The 24,658-nt window shown below is 42.0% G+C and overlaps 1 protein-coding gene across 1 annotated transcript; it reads right to left on the bottom strand.

The window, feature by feature from the left end:
- Positions 1 to 3,652: 3,652 nt before the first annotated feature.
- On the bottom strand, positions 3,653 to 16,095 carry LOC309889398 (microtubule-associated protein 1B-like; the record flags this gene model as incomplete). The annotated part of the gene is made up of 4 exons (XM_082782204.1): positions 15,955 to 16,095; positions 9,078 to 15,342; positions 4,523 to 4,761; positions 3,653 to 3,808 (listed from the first exon to the last, which is right to left on the bottom strand). Exons 1-4 carry the CDS (start codon positions 16,084 to 16,086, stop codon positions 3,653 to 3,655), a joined length of 6,792 nt encoding a protein of 2,263 aa, XP_082638330.1. The 5' UTR covers positions 16,087 to 16,095.
- Between the last annotated feature and the right edge of the window lie 8,563 nt (positions 16,096 to 24,658).

A 24,658-nucleotide genomic window follows, 5' to 3' on the forward strand; every position in this document is an offset into this window, starting at 1 on the left:
GCAAACATTATACTTTTTCCTTTTCTAATAAGCCCAGACCAGCAAAATTACTATTTGTCTCAAAACATCATTATTGAACAAGAACCTCTGGCAACAGATGAACAAAGTGAAGCATATGACAAAAATGTCCCAAATGCACATTAAGTGCTCTGTGGAGCTGACTTGCTTGCGGTGGGAGGGATTAAAAATTCAACAAATTGATTAAATATTAGTAAATGAGTACCAGAACTGTCCTAAAATGCATAAGCTATTGTAGACAATTAAAAATACTTATATACACAGTTACCTCCATTCACCACAGTATGTAAGATAATTTTAAAAAATCAAAAATGAATTCTATAAAAGATGGGGTGAAAAGTTGAGGTCAATGAAGTTAGGCCCACCACAGGACTTGGAAAAGGCATGCAAGAGAGACCCTGTCCAAGTTCAGGAGTGGAAGGTGATTTCTAAAGTTAATTCTTCATTTAATTTTATGAAAGAGTATAGTAATAGCATAAAGATCATGACTGGGCATGCTATTATGTATAATACCATGATTTAAATTGAGCGTCCTTTGCACTCAAATACTGATTTTTTATAATTAATCAATAACAAACCATGCTCCTAGAAATCTATGCTGATCAACAGCACTCATCGTTAATGTACACAGTACATTTTGATGACTGCTACTAAGTTAATCGTGTAGTATTATAACTAGCACAGTTAGATTAGTTCCACAGGCAGGAAAGACATTAAGGGTAAAAGAAGCTAATGGAGGAGTTCATCACTGTGTTACACCCAGACACAGTTGCCATTTAAAAGGGAATAGATGGAATAGGCATTACAATACCTCAGAAGAGCCAGACTGTTTTTTTAATATTATTGTAGTAGCAAAAAACGAATGTACATTTTAAGATCGGTTTTAACTACTTTTTTTTTTTTTTAAAGTAAAACAAATGCTTGAGTCATCACAAACTTACTTGGGGAGATTTAAGGCTTGATTCTAATTTAATTTACAGTAGGACCAAATGACTGTAACTTCTCTGATTGCAGTGAAATTTTTCCTGATTCACATTGGCATAAGTTAGATTAGTCTCTGAACCACTGCTGTACTTAAAACAGATTTTCTATCAAAGCAGAGGTATAAAACATTTCAGATATTGTCAGAAAATCTGTTCCTACCCCCTCAAAAAGTTTGAAATCTTACCTATGTAAGAAAGTAGACAAAACAGAAAGAATTGCAGAAATATAGCTTTGAAGTCTACGTATTACAAAGGCAATTTTAAGTTAATGATTATGAGCCCAGAAAAAATGCTTAATTTCACAATACATTTCCATCTGTCTTCTGTGCCATAGTCATTCTGAGTTATTCTTTACAACTTAAAAGCTTAATAAAGCAGTATTGCTAGAGACAACAAAAAAAAAGATAATGTTAAAAATAAATTGAAAATCCCAACACCTGATAAACAGTAATTTACAGTATTAAATAGGCCTCAAGAGCCCACATTTAAAGGGTTGTAAAGCAGTATATATTAAAAAAAAAAAAAAAATTAGGAGTGCAAACATATGCCTATTAAATAAAAATATCCTAAAGAATGTAAATTTGAAATAAATTATAAGTAAATAAAATAAAATGAGGTCATAGTCCACTACACTGTGAAACTTAATACCAGCCATAAGGGTGAATCATACAGGCCAGCACATATCTCCATTTTGGAGGCTTTTGTACATTCTTCAAATTCCAGTTCACAAACCTTCTACGATGTAACAATATGTTTTTATTGGGGTAAAACTTCTGAGATTAAAAAAATCCAGACTATTTTAAATCATGGAACTGTTCTATATGCTGTTTCCTCTGCAAGCAGTCTTAAGAAGGTAAGGAAGGGGGGAAAGGAAAGGAAAGGAAAGGAAAGGAAAGGAAAGGAAAGGAAAGGAAAGGAAAGGAAAGGAAAGGAAAGGAAAGGAAAGGAAAGGAAAGGAAAGGAAAGGAAAGGAAAGGAAAGGAAAGGAAAGGAAAGGAAAGGAAAGGAAAGGAAAGGAAAGACTTGTTTTAGTTTATTGTATCTTTTTTCAAGATCTTGTGAGGGTTGAGAATGTAGGCTACACCCTTGTAAATATTAGGCAATCAACATTTCAAATCCCATTTTCTGTTATCATCAATAGGTTAATTTTACCACCAGGGTGCCCCCCACTGCAAGGTATTGGTAGTTGACTATTTTCAATAAATTTTACCTCAATATCCATTCTTACTAGAACCTTAAACAAATTATTCATTTATCTTACAAAACTACTAAGAAAAATTTGCCTTTACCTGATTTTTTTCTTTGCATTTTCCTGTAAATTAAGACTTTTGTTAAAAGTTCATCTATTAAAAGTTCATGCAGCACTAAAAGAAAGGTTTCTGTACATTTATTCCAGACCCAACACACCCATTCACTCTTAAATTAAACAAATAAAACAAGGTAAAACCAAGGAAGGTTTAATACTGTACAGACTTGCAGGTAACCTTTTTCATCATCCTGAATGTTTTGCTAAGTTTTGCAACTCTCATAGTGGACACCACTTCAATCTTGCTTCCACAATACAAAAGAAACTTTGTAAAAAATGCTTGTCTTGCCTTGTTGAGCTGTCCAGGTGCATCAATGAAGTGCACACATAACTAACATATGTAATTCATAGCACCAAGCTGTTTGACTAGTCAGATAGGTTTCTAGTACCATACATGCACACTCACACTTTACTGGTGTAACTATGATCCTACACAGATGTTTTATAAATTTGATGTCTCAACAGTAAAAAAATAAGTGCAAGTTTCTTTATACATTGAAGTCACGTTCTAAGGCAAATTGTATACTGTATGTACTTCTAACTGCTTTGGTATTTTACTTCAGTCAATCAACAGTTGACATGACTGTTTAAGCATATGGACTGGTCAGTTCTGAGTGGCGTAAGTGTATTTTCACTGGGAGCATGCCTTAGACATGTTCTGCATGTTGAAAGGAAGGTTTTAAATTTCTGAATGGGGTTCAGACTATGTGTATATTTGGCCTGTGATTGTTATGGTATGTCAGTATGCAGAGTTCAAATTAAAGTGGAAAACTGCTAATGAGAGTTTAGGTTGTACATCCCTTCCCAACCACATTCTGCCGCTTCTTATTTTCCAGCTAACAATTCTGTAAAGTAAGGACTTCCTTTGCTATAGCTCAGAATGATACAAATTTAAAACTGTCTTTTCATGTGAGAGCATAAGCAAACTGCAGCAAGCGATACATCTGTTGCCATGAGACTAACGCAGATCTAATTTTTTATTACTTTCTCCTCCTAACCCTCTCTCTTTTTCTCTCTCTTTGTGTTTCTTTAGAAGGCAAATGCCTCTACCTGACGGAAGTCAGTTGGAGTTGCTAGTGCATGCTTTCCAAACATTCAGAGGAGATGAAACTGGATCTGTATTGTCACAGTACTATGAATCCTACTGTGGGAATACTGTCATTTCCCTTAGTAATTATCAAAGACTGAAAAATATTAGTGACTTACATCATTGTGACACAGTAAAGCATTTGGCAGGTATATAGTTCAGCAGCTAAAATAGGTGGGTTGAATTTTTATAAAAGGTGTTTTCAAACTGAAGACTTTCTGGAAACAAAGTTTAATGTTGTGGTACGTGGTCTCATTCTTACAGTTCAATTTTGCATGCGGGAAAAGATTCATCTTGCATGACAACAGTGCTGCTGCTTGCCAAAACCATGATGTTGAGGTCCTGCTGTTTCTCATGGGTCTCTTGGTACCATTCCCTCATCACTTCTGAGTCATGGGTTGGGATTAAGGTCACCTGCAACACAAAACAGGATAACTCCTCAGGAATTGGCAACAGAAACAACTGATAAGAAAAATGTCTGTTAGAAGTCCTGGCCAACAAACATTTTTCCCTTTTGGAAAGAGTGTCTCTTTATGCAATAAATACTTAGGTAAATGAATGGATAAAAGGAAATAAGTAAATATGTAAATAAGATGAAATGACTGTAAAGAAGCAGTTTTGGTTCTATAAGCTGCTGAGATGCAGCTTTCCAGAGAAGTAGCAGGTTATTGTCTGTACTGATAGCTCTTCAGATTATGGCCAAATATTTTGTTTATTTATTTACCATATTGGAAAGGTACAAGAAGTTTCCAAGTGTATGTGATTACTATACAAAGCATGAAATATTCACTTTTCTTTCCTACTTACAAACTGCAAGTTTCCAAACTTGGATCATATATGGTATAGCAATAGTGTGAAACAGCTAAATGGCCCTGTAAACCATGAGTTCCAAATTGTTTTATTCTCGAGGGACAGGTCAGATGGTCCAGAAATGGGGGAGTGGCTGAGTATGGTGCATCTCTGTGCTTGACTTGGGTGTCCTCTCACATTATTGGCAAAATGAGGTGCCCTGGCTGGAAATCCCATGTCCCGAGCAGTCGCCATCCACTCCAACAATGCTTTGGCTTCCCATAGTTGCTTCCCGGAGAAGTTTAAAGTTCCAGGTAGAAACACTAGTGAAGAGCTTACCTGCATGTTACTCTCCCACTGGGCTTTGCCCTCCAGCAGGGAGTCCAGAACAGTCCTGCTTGGTTCCTCAGCTGTAGAATCATTCCCGCTCACCACATAGTAGGATGACCGCACCCTCTTGAAAAACTCAATGTCGACATTCTTGCTATTGCTGTGGTTGGGAATATACACCAGATCCAAATACACTGGAGGTCCTGGAGGCACCACCGTAGATTTTGCCAACTTAGTATTCCCAGATCCTTTGGAAATAAAACAACAAAAGAATATATTACAGGCTGGTTAAAAACATGCATTTACTAATTATGTTATAATTGCTGAGGTGATATTCCTTAAAATAGCTGCTGTTTGTTAAGCATTACATAGCTACAGCTGTACTTCTGTGTCCTTTGAAACAGTTATGGCGTTACCCTCCTAATGACACTTTCCAGATCTGTTGTATCCCAGTTACAACTGTACTAAGAGGAAAAAATAATAAATGTAACTAACTATATAATACAATAAAAGCTCACTACCACATAAACAACAATTGACTAAACCTTATATATGTATTACTTATATAAGTAATATGCTATTATTATCCAACAATTACAATTGCAGGCCCGTGAATACTGAATTACCATTCAGTAAATTAAGGTAAAGTAAGTAAAATTTATGGACACCCTTCTGAGAGTGCAAGAGCTCTCCATCCCCCAGCAAAAGAAATCAAGCAGAGGAGGCAGGCAACTGGCATGGCTGAGCACGGACCTTCAGCTTAAACTGAGGGAAAAGAGGGAAATGTACAGGAAATGGAAGCAGGGTTGCATAGCCTGGGAGGAATACAGGGGTGTTGTCTGGATGTGTAGAGATGGGATCAGGAAAGCCAAAGCACAGATGGAGCTGAACTCAGCAAGGGGTGTGAAGAACAACAAGAAGGGGTTCTACAGATACATAGGCAGGAGGAGACAGGCCAAGGAGAGTGTTCCCCCTCTGATAAACGAGATGGGAGAACTGGCTTTCTTAGACATGGAAAAAGCTGAGGTACTCAGTAAGTGCTTTGCCTCAGTCTTCACTGGTGGTCAAGTTTCCTATGTCTGTCAGGACCCTGAACCTCAAGGAGAGGGTGAGAGGAGCGGATTCCGTCCCACTGTGACAGTGGAACAAGTCCGGCCTAATGAAATTGGATGTGTCCATGGGGCCAGATGTTATACATCCCAGGGTGCTGAGAGAGATGGATGGTGTGGTTGCCAAGCCGCTCTCCATCATATTTGAAAAATCATGTCTGTCGGGTGAAGTCTCTGGTGACTGGAAAAAGGGAAACGTTACTCCCGTTTTTAAAAAAGGGAGAAAGGAAGACCCAGGGAACTACAGGCAGGTGGGCCTCACCTCTGTGCCTGGGAAGATCATGGATTAGATCCTCCTGGAAGACATGTTAAGGCATGCACAAGATAAAGAGGTGATTCGAGACAGCCAGCACAGCTTCACCAAAGGCAGATCTTGCCTAACCAATCTGGTGGCCTTCTATGATGGAGTGATGGCATCGGTAGACAAAGGAAGGGTGATGGATATCATCTACCTGGACTTGAGCAAAGCCTTTGATATGGTCCCTCACCATTCTTCTCTCTAAATTGGAGAGGTATGGATTTGAAGAATGGACTGTTAGGTGGATAAAGAATTGGTTGGTTGGTCACAGCCAAAGGGTTGTGGTCAACGGTTCTATGTCTGGGTGGAGGCCAGTCACAAGTGGTGTCCCTCAGGGGTTGGTCTTGGGACTGGTACTCTTCAGCATCTTTATCAACGACATAGATGACAGAATCAAGTGCACTCTCAGCAAGTTTGCAGATGACACCAAGCTGAGCAGTGCAGTCGATACAATAGAGGGAAGGGATGCCATCCAGAGGGACCTAGACAGGCTGGAGAAGTGGGCCCATGAGAACCTAATGAGGTTCAACAAGGCCAAGTGCAAGGTTTTGCACTTGGGCTGGGGCAATCCCAGGTATTTATATAGACCGGGCAAAGAAGAACTTGAGAGTAGTCTGCAGAGAAGGACTTGATGGACTTCCTTCTGGACGAGAAGTTGGACATGAGCTAGCAGTGCATGCTTGCAGCCCGGAAGGACATCTGTGTCCTGAGCTGCATTAAAAAAGGGGTGGCCAGCAGGGAGAGGGAGGTGATTGTCCCCCTCTACTCTGCCCTTGTGAAACCCCACCTGGAACACTGCGTGCAGGCCTGGGGCCCCCAGCACAAGAAGGATGTGGAGCTCTTGGAACGGGTCCAGAGGAGGGCCACTAAGATGATCAGAGGGCTGGAGCACCTCCCCTATGAAGAAAGGTTGAGGGAACTGAGCTTGTTCAGCTTGGAGAAGAGAAGGCTCCAGGAAGACCTCATTGCAGCCTTCCAGTACTTGAAGGGAGTGTATAATCAGGAGGCGGAATGCCTGTTTACATCTGTTGATAGTGATAGGACAAGGGGGAATGGTTTTAAACTAAGACAGGGGAGATTTAGGTTAGATATTAGGAAAAAGTTTTTCACTCTGAGGGTGGTGAGGCACTGGAACAGGTTGCCCAGGGAGGCTGTGGATGCCCCATCCCTGGAGGCATTCAAGGCCAGGCTGGATGCGGCTCTGGGCAGCCTGCTCTAGTGGCTGGCAACCCTGCCCAGAGCAGGGGGGTTGAAACTAGATGATCTTTAAGGTCCTTTTCAACCCAGGCCATTCTATGATTCTATTTCTCAAGTTAAGAATCACAGCTTTCCAAAGTCTTGGGTATGCATGATTATAAAACTTAGGATCACACAGGAAGTCATGCAGATTTTAAACAGTCTTGAGATTTGGGGTATCAGCACAACAGCTTTGATATTTTCAGGCTGTCTTACAGCATCAGGAAGCTACTAAATGAGAGCAGAAAGAGGGGCAAAAAGGAACTTGGGAGGACAGTGAAATTTCCTAATTCAATTACTTCAGGGAACTAAGAACAAGTATTTGTTTGCCTGCTAGTTCCTTATTTGCATACACAAATTAGCCACATCACAAAAAGTAAGGGGAAGAGTGTTTTTGCTGTTATACATAGTGTAGTACCTGTTCTAAGAGCTTCAGTCAAAAGGAAGTTCAAAGTTTAAACACTAGCACTAAAAATATTTCATAAAAGTTGCTTTTGTCACACATTGAATCACAGGGTGACCTGACAATCAAGATTCAATCAGTAATTGTATTTAGATGATCACCATTTATGTTTTATTAGCCTCTCCATGAAGTTACAGAGTATGAAGTTTGGTAAACTAAATTATCTGAGCAATACACTTTATTAAGGGTTACATATTGAAAGGCCAGGAAAGTCCATTACAATTGTCTAACATGACCTGATGATATTCATCAGAGAGCAATATGCCAAATAAGCATCATAATATGATAAGTTTTCCTGAATTAGATCATTTTAACTAATGCATATTTTACAAAATCTTTGATCATCTGTGATAAAAAGTCTGTAATAAACCTTTTGAACTGTGAATACCAACACTGGCTAAAGTATTAGACATTATATTTTACACCTAAATGTCAATATCAAATAAAGCCTTGTCTTCAGCTCTAGTGTATGTCTGAGAAGTATGCTTCAAGGAAGAAGAATCTAATATAAAGTGTTGGAGAAATGTACAGCATGAGGAACTATACCACTACTTTGAAAAGCATCTATTAACAGAGACCTGCAAATGATGGTATATGAAAGGAACAGAAGACCACAGAAAATGGGGAAGCTACAGACAGATGAATGCTGGTTTGCTTGTACTGAATCCTAGACTTGCGTCTTGTAAAAAGCTTTCAATAGAATATCAGTCCTGATGACAACAGCAAAATCAAAGTATCCTCAAAATGCTCTGTAACAAGATCTGCCAGAAACAACATATTAGCACAATGCCTCCTTCAGTGATATAATTCATATTTTATTACTACTTATAGACTACACAACAGTCATTCAAAATAACATTAACTTTCCATATATTTAGCCATCACTGACAGCATAAGACTTTAACCAGATTATGTGATGTACATGCTTAGCTCACTGAAAGTTCTCATACTGCTGTTATTTTTAAAATACTCTTTAAAAAGAATCCAGCAAAGTAATAAACACATCCAATGTCCTATATCACCTTTGCCTCTCACAAAATTAAAATGAATTGGTTTGAATGGTTTATGTTAGGAGCATTATGCCTACATGATTCTTACAATGAATAAAGTGGGTCACTTTACTACTAATTTCACTTCACCTACAAAAGCAATACTTTTAATTCTATTAGTTGGCTAACTAATTTAGACAGCTAGTATTAATCTTTTTATACTTGATGTACTCACTCTAATTCTTTACATCTGAGCAAACTGATGCATCTAGTTTCCCAGATCGCAAAAGTTAATTCAGCATATTTCATTCATTTAAATGCAGCCTTTACACTCTGGATTTATTTTTAAAGCATGGACTTTCTTTGGGTGTTTGCTGTAAATTGCATTCTCAACTGATATAAGGACAACCTAACTTCACTTAAACAACTAAGAAAATCTTAACACTAGGGAGATCCTATCTGCCTTTACCTGTGGTTGCAGTCTTTGTTGACTTGGATGCTGTTGTATTTGTTGCATTCTTGGTATCCTTATCTTTCTCTTCCACTTGGGACTTTACATCTGGATTAGAGATATTTTTGGTTCTCTTCTCCACAAACTCCTTTTTTGGAGAATCTGTTTGGGAATTTTTGTCTAAAGAATCTCTTACATCTGGTTTTGGTGAAGCCGCTTGCTTTGATTTACCATCACTTTTTTTAACAGAAGAAGACAACTTGGTCTTAGTGCCCTGCTTTTTTGTTTTTGTCTTTTCTTTGAGGTCCTTCTTCAAAGTTTTACCCAAATTCTGATCGACTGGCAAAGCCTCTGGATCAACCATGGAGACATCAGGGTGCCTAGGGGAAGGGCTGTGATCCTGAATTGGGACAGGTGGTGGGTCAATGTGTTTGTATGCAATTGTCTTGTCTGTTGGAATGGTTTCTGATTCATCTTCTGAGTCAATGTTAGCATCTGCAGTGATGGAAGGACATTCCTCAGTCTCAGGGGGAACATCTGAATCAGTCTGAGATGGGGCAGAATCGCTCACTGATGTGGGAGGGGTTTCATCACACTGACGCTCTTGCTGCTTTCCCCCAGAAGGTGGATGGGCTCCCCCAGACTGAGTTAATGGCTTTTCTTGATCTTGAAACTGTTCCATTGCAAACCACTCAAGGGGATTTGGGTTGATAAATGAAGGTGAAAGTTCAGTTTTAGGATGTTTATATTCACAGGAGGACACAAGACATAAATCAACATCCTGACAAGATTCTGCTAATGATTTTCCTGGAGTAAGATGTGCACTTGCTTCATAGCAATAGCTACTAACTTCAGGTGAGCTGGTGGCTTTCCCAGTTATTTCATAGGAGTAAGCCATGGTCTCTGGTGACTTGGTGGTTCTCCCAGTTGTCTCATAGCAGTAGCTAATGGCTTCTGGTGACTTAGTGGTTTTCCCTGTTGTCTCATAGGAAGAATCCATAGCATCAAGTGATCTGTTAGCTTTCCTAATTCTCTCATAGGAAATATCTATGGCCCCAGGTGATCTGGTGGTTTTCCCTGTTGTCTCATAGGAATAATCTGTGGCCTGAGATGATCTAGTAGATTTTCCAACTGCCTCATAGGAGTAGCTAATATCCTCTGGTGACCTAGTAGTTTTCTCTGTGGCCTCATAAGAATAACTAAGCTCTTCTGGTGACCTACTGCTTATCGGTGAATCTATTATTTCTGGGTTGAATAAAAGTTCTGGGCTGTGCTTTGTTAGAGGTTCCCGTAATATGACAGCCTGTTTACCAAATGCTTTGTCAGAGGACACTTGCAGTGACAATGAAGATGTGTAACTATCTGAAACTACTTCTGTGATTACAGGATGTGAATCTGGAAAACTAGGAGAGTATAGAGAAGAAGATTCCCTTGGAGTTAGTGGAGATGGGTCAGACTTTGGAAACAGCCTTTCTCCTAGGCTCAATACCTTTTCTGAGGTAAAAGAAGAATGTAGTGACATATCTCTGGGTGAAACAGCACCTGAAAAAGTTTCCTCTAGCAGTGGTGAAGTTACCTGGGAAGGTGTATGAGCTGATGAAGTTGAAGATGAAGCTTCAGTTTGAGAAACTGAAATAATTTCTGAAATATCCTTCTCCTGAGCGTAAGATGTCTGCTCCACAGGGGAAATCTGTGCAAAAGTTGCCTCCTGTATATCTGAAGGGCTATAATCTACTTCTGTTGGTCCATTTACAGATATATGGTGTATACTTATGCCTACAGTAGGATATTCTGGAGATTGCCTACTAAAGTCCATTGCTAAAGACTGCTCAGGGGACTCCTGACCAAATTCTACTGACTGATCAGGAGATCTGTGATCATGCATAAGGGTTTTTGATTTTGCGGTTTTAGGTGAGAAATCTGGTGGAGAAATTGACATAGGCCTTGGGCACTCCTCCTTAGATGGAGACATTTCTGTTTCCTGAAACGTTGTTGGTGTTTGTACAACTGACACTGAAAAGGAATCGTCAACTTCTGTAGAGTGGGGAGATCCAACCTCAGCATGCAAAGAAGGAGATACATCATCAGTAGTTGGTTCTGGAAATGAACTAGTAGCAACAGATGCTGTAGAGACAGAAGCTACTCCTTCTATATGGGAATAGGTGTCTTCTGCTATGACCTCATCAACAGGAGTTGCAGATTTGTCAGAAACAGTGCCTTCAGAAATTGACATTTTGGTGTCTTCTTTTAAAGAACTGAACTGACTGATATCTATTTGAGTAGGTGAGAGATCACCTGTTAACTTCTGGTCATCCAAGACCAATGAGGACTGAGAGTTGCTGGGTTCTGTATCCTCCACTTTCCTTTCTAGGCTGAAGCTTTCCTTAATTACCATAAACTCCATGCTTTTTTCATCTTTCTTTTCTTGGCAAAGGCCCACAGAGCTGCCTTCAGAAGCTGGGCTCATCTGAACAGGTGTTTTTTCTTTTTCAGGTATTCCCTTAGAGGGACTTCCATAATCTCTGGTGGGACACTTTACATCATCACTCAAAAATGTATCGTAAGTGGTCTCTGAACCTATCAGTGGTGGACTCCGTAGAGGCGAGAGAACCTTTTCAATAGGAGATTCTGAATCTGGCACAGGTTCATCCATAGGGCTTATTATGGGTTTTGAAGACTCATCTATGACTTTACTGAATTCAAAGCTAACTGGAGCTTCTGTTGACTTTTCACTGGTTTCAGAGGGAAGCTGACTGGATTTTTCATCAGTGGGAGACTGATAATAAGGTGTGTGGCCAGCACTACCAGCAGCAGACTGTGAGGGAGATACTACTTCTAATGTTATATCTTCAAGGCTTGCACAGTGCTCTTTGGCAACTTCTTGATGTACATCAGGCAATATAGCAATGGGGACATTCTCAGCCAAGACCTTGATCTCATTGGGAGTAAGTGAAAAGTTCACACTACGTTCACTCAGTGGTGTTTTGACAACTGGTGATAGAGGAGACAAATTCTCAGATGGACTCTTGGCTGGACTACATTTTCCACCAACATTTTCTGAGCAGGTTTCTTTGATTTCTAATTTAGTAGTGCCTTGGGTTTCATTTTCTTTTTGCCAGTATACATCCTGGAATGCAGATTTGCAGAATTTGTCTTCCTCTAATGAAGAAGGTGGCAAGATGGTAGAAGCTGAGGCATTATAGTCTCTACCTTCTGTGGCCTCTGTTTTGGTTCCTTCAGATATTCCATTAAAAGCATCCGGAAGTGTAGAAAGCTTAAGTCTACCAAAGTCTTGAGAGTACAGTGATGTCTCATACTTGGTGATGTTCGCATACTCCTGATAAGTTGAGTCACTTTCCTCATTATTAGTTTCATTACTCATGACATCCCGGGGTGTAGACATTTCATCCATTGAAGTTGGTTTACTGGGTATTTCGGTAGTAGACTGTGTATAACCCAAAATAGCAGTGAATTCCTCAGGTTGATCTCTATTTTCTTCATCAGAAACAATAGCTTCACTTTCTGAATTACCTGGTAATGTCTCATCATGGATTGGTGAGGCCAGTTCAACTGCTGGAGACTGAGGCTCTGAGCATTTTGTTGGTGTAATTATGAGTAGGCCATATTTATCTTCAACTTCACCAGCTTCTGCAGCTTTGTCTACAACAGCCATCACATAATCTTCTTTAGCTTCTATTTTTTCAGTATCCTCTTTATCTTCTGTTTTGTCTTCCTCCTCTTCCTCAGTTTCTTTAGTTTCTGCCTTTTCTACTGTTTCTTCATATTGTTCACCTGATGCCTCATAATCTGCCTTTTCAATATATTTTTCATCTTTAATGCTAACATCTGCTTTGACCATTATTTCTTCTGAACTCTCTTCCATTATTCTTGCTTCTTCCATGTATAGTTTTGTGGTGTCCAATGATGTCTTTTCTTCCTCATCTTCACCTTGTTCTTCAGCATCTTCTGTCTCTGCCTTTTCCTCATAATTTTCCACTTCAGATGATTCTGCCAAGCCAGTTCCCTCATCTTTAAATTTTTCATTGTCATCAACCCTGTGCTTTTCCACTGGTTCCAATTCTTCAGGTGTCTGTTCACACTCACCCTCAGCCTCTGTGGTTGTTATACCTTCATCAGAGGACTCTGAAGGTCCTTCATTTTCTAATTTTTCTTTTTGGGAATCAAAGGCCTCTTTTTGTTCTTTGCCAGTGAGTTTCAGTTCATCCTCTATGAATGCAACCTGAGGTTTTGTTTCTTTTATTGTTTCTACTTCTTCAGCTTTTAATTCTTCAAAATCCTTTGTTAAATCCTCTGGTGAAGACATAAGGGATCTTTCCACTTCAAGTTCTTTTCCACTACCTGTAATTTCTGCAGCTGCTACAGCTGTTACAGTTGTGGCAGCAGTTCCAACTGCTACAAGGGCAACTTGTGCTCCACTGAATTTGATCTCCTTCTTCATAGTCTTAATTTTTCCTTTTTCCTTTGGCTTTCCAGCAGGTACTGCTTCCTTTTTAACAGGGTCCTCCTTCTTTTGTGATTTAGGCTTTGCTGCTAGCTTTTTGGCTTCAGTTGAAGGACCAGTTGTCTTCTTTGCTTCTTTAGAAACCTTTTTGATATCCTTTTTGGCTTCTTTTTCTTCCTTGTTAAGTTCCTTCTTCGCTTCTTTTTTAGCTTCCTTTGGTGGAGCATCTTTCTTTACTTCCTTCTTACTTTCCTTCTCTTCCTTTTTCACATCTTTTTTAACTTCTTTCTTGATCTCTTCTTTTTTGTGTTTTTCCTCTTTTTTGATAAGTATTTTCTCCTCTTTTTTAGAAATCTCTTTCTTTGTTTTTTCCTTTTCCTCTTTCTTTTCTTCAGGTTTTTTTTTGACTTCCTTTTTCACTGTCTTCTCCTTTGCCACTTTTGATTTTACATCTGTAACTTGTTTTTCAGGAGTTTCAGATTTCACTATTTGCTCTTCTTTGCTTGTTCCATCTTTTTCTGTCACTATAGGTTTGGTCTCTGTTTTGGCTGGTTTCTCTTTTTTAACTGGAACTTTTTCTTTGCTTTCTAATTTCTGAGTATTTTCCAGTGCTGGACTGGGCTTTGCAGGCTCCCGTGTTTCTTCTTTAGATTCTTTTCTGACTATCTTGATTGGTGGTGTCTTTGCAGCAGGCTTGAGATTCTCTTTGCTGTCTGTTCGTTGTTTCACCTTTTCTTGTTTCACAGCCAGACTAGCAATGTTTACAGTTCGGTCTTTTTGTGTAACTATTGGTTGTTTAAGGAAATCTAAGTGTTTGAGTTTTTCTAATCCTTCTAGAATATTATATTGGGTGCTGTTTCCAGGAAATAGAACTCGGATTATTTTTTCTGTAGGATTAGCTGGATGCCACACAATCAGGGATGAGACAGAGGTGAAATAGGATAATGGAATGTCTAGTTCTTGGCCATTTGGTAGCAGAAATTCAGCTTTATCTTTGCTAGTACCACTCCACCGTTGCATAAAATATTGCATCTCTTTGCTATTTTTGACAGGATTGAGCACATACATCTCAAGTTTGCCAACCCCCATTTTCTGAAATAAAATGATGGGGTCAATGGTATTTCCTACATTTCTGAAAAGAGGTTCTGGTTTCATAGACAGTTTATTTAAATACCGGAGAGTAAAACAAGCTTCTTCTATACTACTTTTTATTCTAAAGTTAGGATTCAGGTTCTTCAGGTTCTCAGGTACATTAAGAAATAAAACTCCTAAATCAGGTGAGATCAGATTTTTCATCCAGTCACTGTTGGTAGTAGACCCTTGGGACTGTTCCTCTTCTAATTCGGCTATCTTTCGCTGAAGCATGCTATTGATTCCTGGCAAGTTATCATCTCCGATGTGAGTGAGCAGAATGGAATCTACCCGGTCCAAATGTCGGATAAGTTTCCAAAAGCAAGATTTTCTTTCAGATCCTCCATTGATAAGCATGTTGAATCCATTCACTGAAAACAATGCAGAGTCCCCTCTTCCACCTGGGAAAATATAACAGCAGGGTTTGGAGAGTTTCAAAAAGCCTCCTGAGGTTGGGGGTTCCAAAATGTCAAAGGGTGATGGTACTTCTACAGATTCTGACAGATACTCTGTGAATTCAGAGAGTCCTTCCATTTCAGGCAATATGGAAGCTGAGTTGAGTTTAATATTAATAAAGTCTTGAAGGTTGTGTCGGTCAAGGTTAGAATTTTTCCAGTCCCCTTCCTCAGGACAGAAAAGAGTTAAGCTGGCTTTATTAGCAGGGTGGGTGGTGCTCAATAATTCACCAATCTAGGGTTTTAAAACAAAAACACAAGAAGATGCATGTAGATTCATTTTTAATAATTAATACCATAACACAGCATTTTCCAAGGTTCCCCCTTCCCTCTTTCACTCTTTATAGGAGGATAGTACGAGTTTGTATATTCAGAGGGGATGAGGGCTATGAAGCTAATGCTGCCAGAGCTGCCACTATCTCTGCCATAGGCTCAAGAGTCTCTGTGCTGCCTCAGTCCATCCAGAAGAGCTGTCCAAATATCTAAGGGAAACAGCACATCTTCTTAACAGGCACAGAGTATCTGCAGCCTGGAGGAGGTCAGCATCCTCCCAGGGGCAGTTGCCTTCCCCACCCCTCCTCACATGGGCTTCAGTTCTTTCTGTTTTCTGTTTCTCAAAGTCATAATCTTAATTCCCCAAATTAAAATGTATTTTTTTTTGTTAAGCATTTTATATCAAAGCTAAAGTAAATTAAATACGTTTTGAAAGAAACCCTCTATTAAAGAGTAAAGAGCATCAGCGTCAAGCTATCAGTGCTAATTCTAACTTAACAGAAGGCCATTTTTAGTCTTCTAGAAACTTGTGCCATCACATAACAATGTATGGAAGACACTTTTCTGAACACACCTCTTGATCCGTGAATATCTCAATGAAGTTTTGGAAGGAAAAGGACCCTGACTGAAGAATGAGTTCTCCTGTGTTTTCAAAGCACTGTCCACTTAGTACAAGGAGTTTGTGTCTTGCAGCATCTGTGATCATTAAACGCACCTAGAATGAAGGAGATAAGTACATCAATAATGGGAGTTAGCATGCGGTTCTATATTTCTCTGAGAACATGCAGTTTACCTTGCCTAATTTAAAACATATTTTGCACCAGTCTCCCAGGACTGTTGAAATATTATCAAGTTACAAGGAGCAAAAGGGAAAAAAGGAGGCACAAGAAGAGTTTAGAGAGAAGACCTAATGAATAAAAAACACATGGATAAAAGAACAAGGAGCAGAAGAGAATAAAATTTGAATGAAAAAATAATATTTTCATGAACAAATGCATTTCTTATGTAACTTGGTGAATTTTAATAGTACTGTATCAGGACAGTCTTGGCCAACTGTTTCACACATGATAATGAGGAACAACTACATGTGTCAGACAGTTTTTGGAAGGTCGTTCTTTATTTTCCAATATACAGCATGACTTTCCATTCAGTTGCAAAAGCATCACTGGAAATTAACAGCCACAAATCACGATTCTGCTTCACCATAAACATAAACTTGAACTTCAGGCACTCAGATACAGTCACATGAATCATTTACATTTCATGATATCACTAAGTATGGGCACTATAACTTCTTAAAGTGTAGCAGCCAAAGACCTTTTCAAAAAACATTAGAAAATTATGTGGATGCCTAATGCCTCAAAGTAGTTTGCTACCGAGAAATAACCTTCTTCTGCATTTTAAAATCTCAACTATTTTAAAGTAGATTCTTGTTACTTGATCGTCACTGCAGCTAGTAATAATTCCTGTTTCCACCCAGGGGGAGACTTACTTGTACGCTAAGAAAAATCCATATATTCAGTATACTTCTATTGGCTAAATTCAACTTAAATTGAAGAACAAAACTAAACAAAACTTTTGTAAGACTATGCACTGTTGAGTAAACACTCTGAAAATATTTCAAAAGCCTTGTCCAACATTGAAAAATCAATTTTCATAGAATCACAGAATCACAGAATTGTTGGAAGAGACCTCAAGATCATTGAGTCCAACCTCTGACCTAACACTAACAAGTCCTCCACTAAACCATATCGTTAAGTTCAACATATAAACGTCTTTTAAAGACCTCCAGGGATGGTGATCACACCACTTCCCTGGGCAGCCCATTCCAATGCCTAACAACTCTTTCAGTACAGAAGTTCTTCCTAATAACCAACCTAAACCTCCCCTAGCGCAACTTTAGCCCGTTCCCCCTCGTCCTGTCACCAGGCACGTGGGAGAATAGACCAACCCCCACCTCCCTATAGCCTCCTTTAAGGTACCTGTACAGTGCAATAAGGTTGCCCCTGAGCCTCCTCTTCTCAGGCACAACTAACCCAGCTTCCTCAGCCGCTCCTCGCAGGACTTGTTCTCCAGACCCCTCACCAGCTTCATTGCCCTTCTCTGGACTCGCTCGAACACCTCCATGTCCTTCTTGTAGTGAGGGGCCCAAAACTGAACACAGTACTTGAGGTGCGGCCTCACCAGAGCCGAGTACAGGGGGACAATCACTTCCCTAGCCCTGCTGGCCACACTGCTTCTGATACAAGCCAGGATGCTGTTGGCCTTCTTGGCCACCTGAGCACACTGCTGTTTCATATTCAGCTGGCTATCCACCAATACTCCCAGGTCCTTCTCCGCCAGGCAGCTTTCCAACCACTCATCTCCCAGCCTGTAGCTCTGCTTGGGGTTATTGCGCCCCAGGTGCAGGACCCGGCACTTGGCCTTGTTGAACTTCATACAGGTGGCCTCAGCCCAATGGTCCAGCCTATCCAGATCCTCCTGCAGAGCCTTCCTACCCTCGAGCAGATCGACACATGCACCTAACTTGGTGTCGTCTGCAAACTTACTGAGGGTGAACTCGATCCCCTCATCCAGATCATCAATAAAGATATTAAAGAGGACTGGCCCCAGTACCGAGCCCTGGGGAATGCCACTAGTGACCGGCCTCCAACTGGATTTGACTCCATTCACCACGACTCTTTGGGCCCAGCTATCCAGACAGTTTTTAACCAAACGAAGCATATGCCAGTCCAAGCCACGAGCAGCCAGTTTCTTGAGGAGAATGCTGTGGGAAACGGTGTCAAAAGCCTTGCTGAAGTCAAGGTAGACCACATCCACAGCCTTTCCCTCATCCACCAAGCGTGTCACTTTGTCATAGAAGGAGATCAGGTTCGTCATTCAGGACCTGCCTTTCATAAACCCTCCCCCAATAGCCAGGATTGTTGATAAATGATGGAAAGTGGCTTGGCCAGCTCCTCTGCCAGTTCTCTCAATATCCTCGGGTGGATCCCATCTGGCCCCATCGACTTGCACAAATCCAAGTGCCGTAGCAGGTCACCAACTATTTCCTCATGGATAGTAAGGGCCACATTCTGCTCCCCATCCCCTTCCACCAGCTCAGGGTACTGGGTATCCAGAGAGCAACTGGTTTTGCTGCTAAAGACTGAGGCAAAGAAGGCATTAAGCACCTCAGCCTTTTCCTCATCTCGTCACTCACTAAGTTTCCCCCCGCATCCAGTAAAGGATGGAGATTCTCCTTAGTCCTCCGTTTTACGTTGATGTATTTGTAAAAACACTTTTTGTTATCCTTAACAGCAGTAGCCAGACTGAGCTCCAGATGAGCTTTGGCCTTTCTAATTTTGTCCCTGCACAGCCTCGCAACATCCTTATAGTCCTCCTCAGTGGCCCGCCCTCTTTTCCAAAGATTATAAACCCTCTTTTTTCTCCTTAGCTCAAGCCACAGCTCTCTGTTCAGCCAGGCCAGTCTTCTTCCCTGCCAGCTCGTCTTTGGGCACATGGGGACGATCTGCTCCTGAGCCTTTCAAATTTCCTTCTTGAAGAGTGCCCGGCCTTCCTGGACTCTGCCCTTCAGAACCGCCTCCCAAGGGACTCTGCCAACCAGTGTCCTGAACAGTTCAAAGTCAGCCCTCCAGAAGTCCAATACAGCGGTTTTACTGGTCCCCTTCCTGCCTTCTCCTAGAATGAAGAACTCTGCCATTTCATGGTCACTCTGCCCAAGACAGCTTCTAACCACCACATCTCCCACCAGTCCTTCTCTGTTTGTGAAGAGAAGGTCTAGCGGGGCACCCCCTCCAGTAGGCTCACTAACCAGCTGCGTCAGGAAGCTATCTTCCGTACTCTCCAGGAACCTCCTAGACTGCTTCCTCTGGGCTGTGTTGTGCTTCCAGGATATGTCAGGGAAGTTGAAGTCCCCCACGAGAACAAGCGCTGACGATTTCGCAGTTTCTGTCAGCTGCCTGTAGAACTCATCTGTCTCCTCATCCTGGTTCGGCGGTCTATAACAGACCCCCACCAGGATGCTTCCCTTGTTGGCCTTCCCGCCGATACTAACCCATAGGGACTCAACCTTACAATTCCCAGCCTCGAGTTCCACAACATCAAAACACTCTCTAATATAGAGAGCCACACCACCACCCCTTCTGTGCTGCCTGTCCCTTCTGAAGAGCCTATAGCCAGACTTTGCAGCACTGCAGTCATGAGAGTGGTCCCACCATGTCTCCGTGATGGCAACCAAGTTGTAGCCTGCCTGCCGCATGATGGCTTCCAGCTCCTCCTGTTTGTTACCCATGCTGTGTGCATTAGTGTAGATGCACTTCAGCCAGGCCATTGCCTTCTCCCCTGGCCTTGCCATTGTTACTCCTGGCACAGCTCCAACAAGCCTTGTTTCAGCCCCGTCCCCCTTCTTACCTAGTTTAAAGCCCTCTCAATGAGCCCCCCCAGCTCCTGGGCTAGGATCCGTTTTCCCCTTAGAGATAGGGACCCATCTGCAGCCATCAGGCCGGGTGCCGAGTAAAGCGCCCCATGGTCCAAAAAAACAAATTTTCTGTGCTGGCACCAGCCTCTGAGCCACGTGTTTATCAGGTGGGCTTTCCGTGCTCTCTCTGTACCCCTCCCTGCCACCGTAGGGATAGACGAAAACACCACCTGTACTCCCGCTCCTTCCACTAACCGACCCAGTCCCCTAAAGTCCCGTTTGATAGTCTTCAGGCTTCTCTCTTCAGTGTCATCACTGCCAGACTGGACTATCAAAAGAGGATAATAGTCAGAGGGGCGAACCAGGTTGGGAAGCTTTCTGGCAATGTCCCTGACCCTGGCCTCAGGGAGGCAGCAGACTTCCCTATGGGTAGGGTCAGGCCGACAAATAGGGCCCTCTGTTCCCCTGAGAAGGGAGTCGCCTACAACAATCACCCTTCTTTCTGTCTTGGTGGAGGCAGTCCTGAGGCATGGAGCAGACTTCCTCGCCCTAGGCATGCTCCTGGGTAGACTTTCTACCTCATCCTCACCTACCTGTCTCTCAAGCTCCAGGGCCTCAAATCTGTTGTGTAAGGGCACCTGGGAAGGTGGGGCCGGTAGGGGGGGCATCGCCTTCGATGTCAAGCAGGGACCTGTCTCCATTCCTCCTCAACTCCTAGGTCCCCTCCCTCCGCCTGACAGCAACAGGGAAGGGGGTCCACCCCCATTTGGGGTGTCTCGCATCCATTGTGAAATGGCAGTGGCGCCCGATTTAAATGGCCCGCTGCTGATGCTGCTGGCTCTGCCTATGCCTCGTCAGCCTCCCTCGGTAGGGCTGCCGGGTCCTGGCGGCTCCCTCAAGTGGGCTTGATGCCAGAAAAAAAGCCCTGCCTGTCCCCCACTCTGCTGCAGAATGCGTCTGCCCCTCGGCTGATCACCTTGGCAAGTGGCGATTTTGATTATTTTGATTTGATAATTTTGATTAAGGTAAGGTACAAATCTCAAGTGTAGCATTCCTCTGTTCAAGAAGAATTAAGTTAAACCAGAATGGTGTTTTCAGAATAAGGCTATCCATGTATCAAACTCAATGAGAAGAGTCCATCCGGAACAACTCCACGTGTAGATATTGCATTCAAGCTCCATCTCCATGAAGGTGACATAATCACCTCATCTCTCCTAACAATCCATCATTTCAAATTTATATATTTATTGTTAAGCAATCAGTTGTTCTAAATAATTCCTTCTCATACCAGGGAGGCTACACGAGGAAGATTTGACTTAAATCTCTGCTGGAAAACTAATTTTTTCAGTACAAGTAGAAAACAGCCTCTGAAGAGTACGTATCTGAAAGAAGATCCCAACTCTACCACATCTTCATTGTTATTTTATTTAAAAAGTTATCTTCACTTTCAGCAGCTTAACGTTAAGCTCGGCACCTGGCGAGCAGTCTCTTAGGCCTTAAAGAGCCATGTGGGACCACAGTCAGAAACATGTGGTTTGCCAGATAGTGAGGGAGCTGTGGGCTCGTTTACTGATCCGACTGCTTCACCATCAGCCCCCCTGCCGCTACTGCCATCGCAGGCCTTTGCTGTTATGCCCCCTGTTGACCTGGATGTGCCTTTTGACCCAGGCCCTATTGGCCTTGAAAAGGAGACTGATATGTTTTTCTTGGATCTGGGAAGGTTAGGATACATAAGGCCCGAAGACTGAGTTGCTTGACAACTTAAAGCAAGATATATTGTTCATGAGGAATGGAAAATGGAGACTGTTGTTTTTAATCAAGAAAAGGAATGGAAAATGGAGACTGTTAAGTCATGGAACATAAAGGATTTTTTGTTATCTTTTCTGATTGTACATATGTATAGGCGTACTCGAGTTTAGTATTTAAAAGCAATGTTCTGTATATTTAGAATGTTTGCTGTTCGTGTGTGCGTGTTGGTGGAGCGTAGACTCCCCTCACACCCAGCGCTGTTTACTTGCCTTTTATAAATATTACTAATTTCAGATTGAGTTGAGACTTCGTTTATAACAGGAGGATGGCTTCTGTTATTAGTGCAGGCTCTGATTTGGTGCTGTCCTTATTGAGCACCCCCCCCTTCCCCCATCGGTGCCTCCCAGGCCCCCCAACACAATGCCGCTCACTGTTGCTCAGTCACCACTACATACCAGGTTCAGGTGATGCAGAGCTCATTCTGTGGCCTAAGGTTTCACTAAATTTACTCTACTAATGTGAAACAATAGCTACCTGAATTCTTTACATACTAGCAGCTTGTTTCCCTTTCTAGTTTTTGTAAGTAGGAGAAAGATTAATCAGTACAGCAGGGCGGTGGGGTAAGTATCCAACCATCCTGATAGGGAATTTCTCACAATGTCCTGGTATTAAATAATATTAGGGAAAGGCTGAAAGGGGAGTTTTAACACCATAGTTTTAATTAACCTGGTTCATTTGGTATGTCTGGGCACATGGGATTTACATAGGATGCTACCTGGCTTGAGAGTGCTCCCATGATGCATGATGGGGAGCACGTGTGTGCCATGCAGGACAGTGCTGCTGCTGGTGGGGAGTGGGGGACAACCCCTGTTATTTGCTAATTTCACAAATTGTGTTTGACAGTGTGGGAATAGAAATGTTGTTTTTGCAGAGTTACATTGTTTAGAAGGAAGGAATGTGGTACTGAGATATGCTTACAGTGATAAGAAAGCTTAGCAGGCGACCTTGTAAAATGCAGACAACCAGTCTCCTTAGGACAATTAGGTGAAAATCGCGGTGTTAAGTCAAGTCAGATAAGTGAAGAAACATTACCACTTCAAGCAGTAAAAATGTCAAAAGAAATTTGAAATTTAACAGGCTGGCAACTGAAGGCCATGCATTGTTTGTGAAGCATCAGATAGATTGTGAACCTGGATTACCCACTCAGTGGGGAAACGGGAGGGTCCTGTCATCAAAAAGTATATAAACTGTGTTTTGGAACTAGTAGATGCACTCTCTGCTGCTTGTGGGGCGCCCGCCATTGCAATCACGAATAAATTACTACTTCACTGAGGTCCTCGCCTGAGCCTAAGTTATTGGCTACGGAGTGTTTCTCACAATTTGGGGGCTCGTCCAGGATCCAGTCACCTACTGGGGAGCTCCACCGCCGCAGTAGCAGGAAGGCATGCCTTGCTGATTTCAGAGGTCCTGTGCATCGACAGTGGCGGTTCTGCGGAAAGCTGACAGAGGGCCCGAGACTGGTTAAAGAGGCAGGATCCGTGAAGTAGTGGGGAAGGGAAGAAGGTAGGCACTCTGGGTTTTTAAGAATCGATCCGGTAACTCTGTGCACAGACCAAGGTAAGAAATATTAAGTTTTGCCTTGGGGGTCGGGTGAGACTCTGTGTGATGTGCGAGTGAGACATACTTCTGTACGACGCAAGTGTGGAGTCCTGATCCGCGGTTCCGTGGCTCCGTGATGGGCGTGGCCGGAGACGGACGAAGCGTGAGATAAAGGAGAGAAAGGAAGAGTCTCGGGAAATTTGGTGTATGGTAAGCCCTCGCACAGGGAAGTGCTGGCACTACACCAGGGAAATTTGGTGTACGGTAACCCTTGTGTGATAAATTAGTAGAGGGTTTGTTCATTGTCCTTGAGAATTCAAAGAATCTACTGAGGAGATAAGGTTTCACAACTCACGGCATTGTGACATGGGGACAAATGGGGAAGGGGGGTTGGGTAAACATCCTTGTTAACACAAAGATTCTGTAAGATACCACCCACCCACCGCAAGACATCCTGTTTTGCCCCCACCTGAACACAAGCACAACGCGTGATCACCGGAGGAAGAATAACGACCCCCAAACAACAGACTGCGCAGCCTCAGAACAAGTCTCGACAAGTCGACAAGTCGATAGGTCTCGACAAGCTGGAACTTGAATGCTATAAAACAGCAACACTGGAAAGGGAAGTTGCGTGTCGTGGTGGAGCGGAGACTCCCCAGCCGCCCAGGACTGTTTTGATTGTGTCTGCTTACTTGATTAATAAAATAATTTCAATTGACCAGTAAATTGTGTGGTCTAATTTATAACACTTGCATGGGGGAGTGCTTGGAAGTACACCAGGGAATTTTGTAAACTCATAGGTGTGCGGTAACCCTTGCACAGGGAAGTGCTTGGCAGTACACCCCCATTTTTCAGAATCGGAATGTTAGTGTGTGGTACACTGCAGAAGGGAAATTTCTGTAGCAACATACTGACGAGGGCTATGAAAAATGGGAAATATGGGTTCCAGGGGACAGGGAGATATCCCTGGGGGAGTGCCTACCAATAGTTCTTCCTGAAGAATGGTAAGAAATTGGAAACATAAAATTAGAGGGGATTGTGAAAGAAAGAAAAAAAAAAAAAAAAAGGTTAAATATTGTGTATCAGTCTGGACAAAAGAACCAATTAAGGAAACAGCAGTATTTTGGCCAAAATATGGGTCTGATGAAAATTCAGTCTTTAAATTTATGTGTAAACAAGAAGATTCCTTTTTCGGAGAAGGAGACAAGTTATGCCCCCTATAATCCTATTATTGTACCCGTGGCAGCAGCAGTCACTCCAGGAAGGGAGACAGGGACTGTAATTAACACTGTCCCTAAAGAAGGATCGTACTCTAGGCTCTGGCAAGAATTAGAACAAGGTAGAAGATATATTGAGAATTTTGCCTTCCCTGATACTAACAGTGCTAACACTAACTGTGTATCCTCTTAGGTGAACTAACCCCCTCCTTACCAACGGAGAGGTTAGGACTTTTAAGAAGGAGAGGAAGTCTTTATTCGAGGACCCCAACAGCCTAGCTGAACAATTAGACCAA

This window comes from Aythya marila, assembly GCF_965140915.1.
Source record: "Aythya marila genome assembly, chromosome: W".
Classification (NCBI taxonomy): domain Eukaryota; kingdom Metazoa; phylum Chordata; class Aves; order Anseriformes; family Anatidae; genus Aythya; species Aythya marila.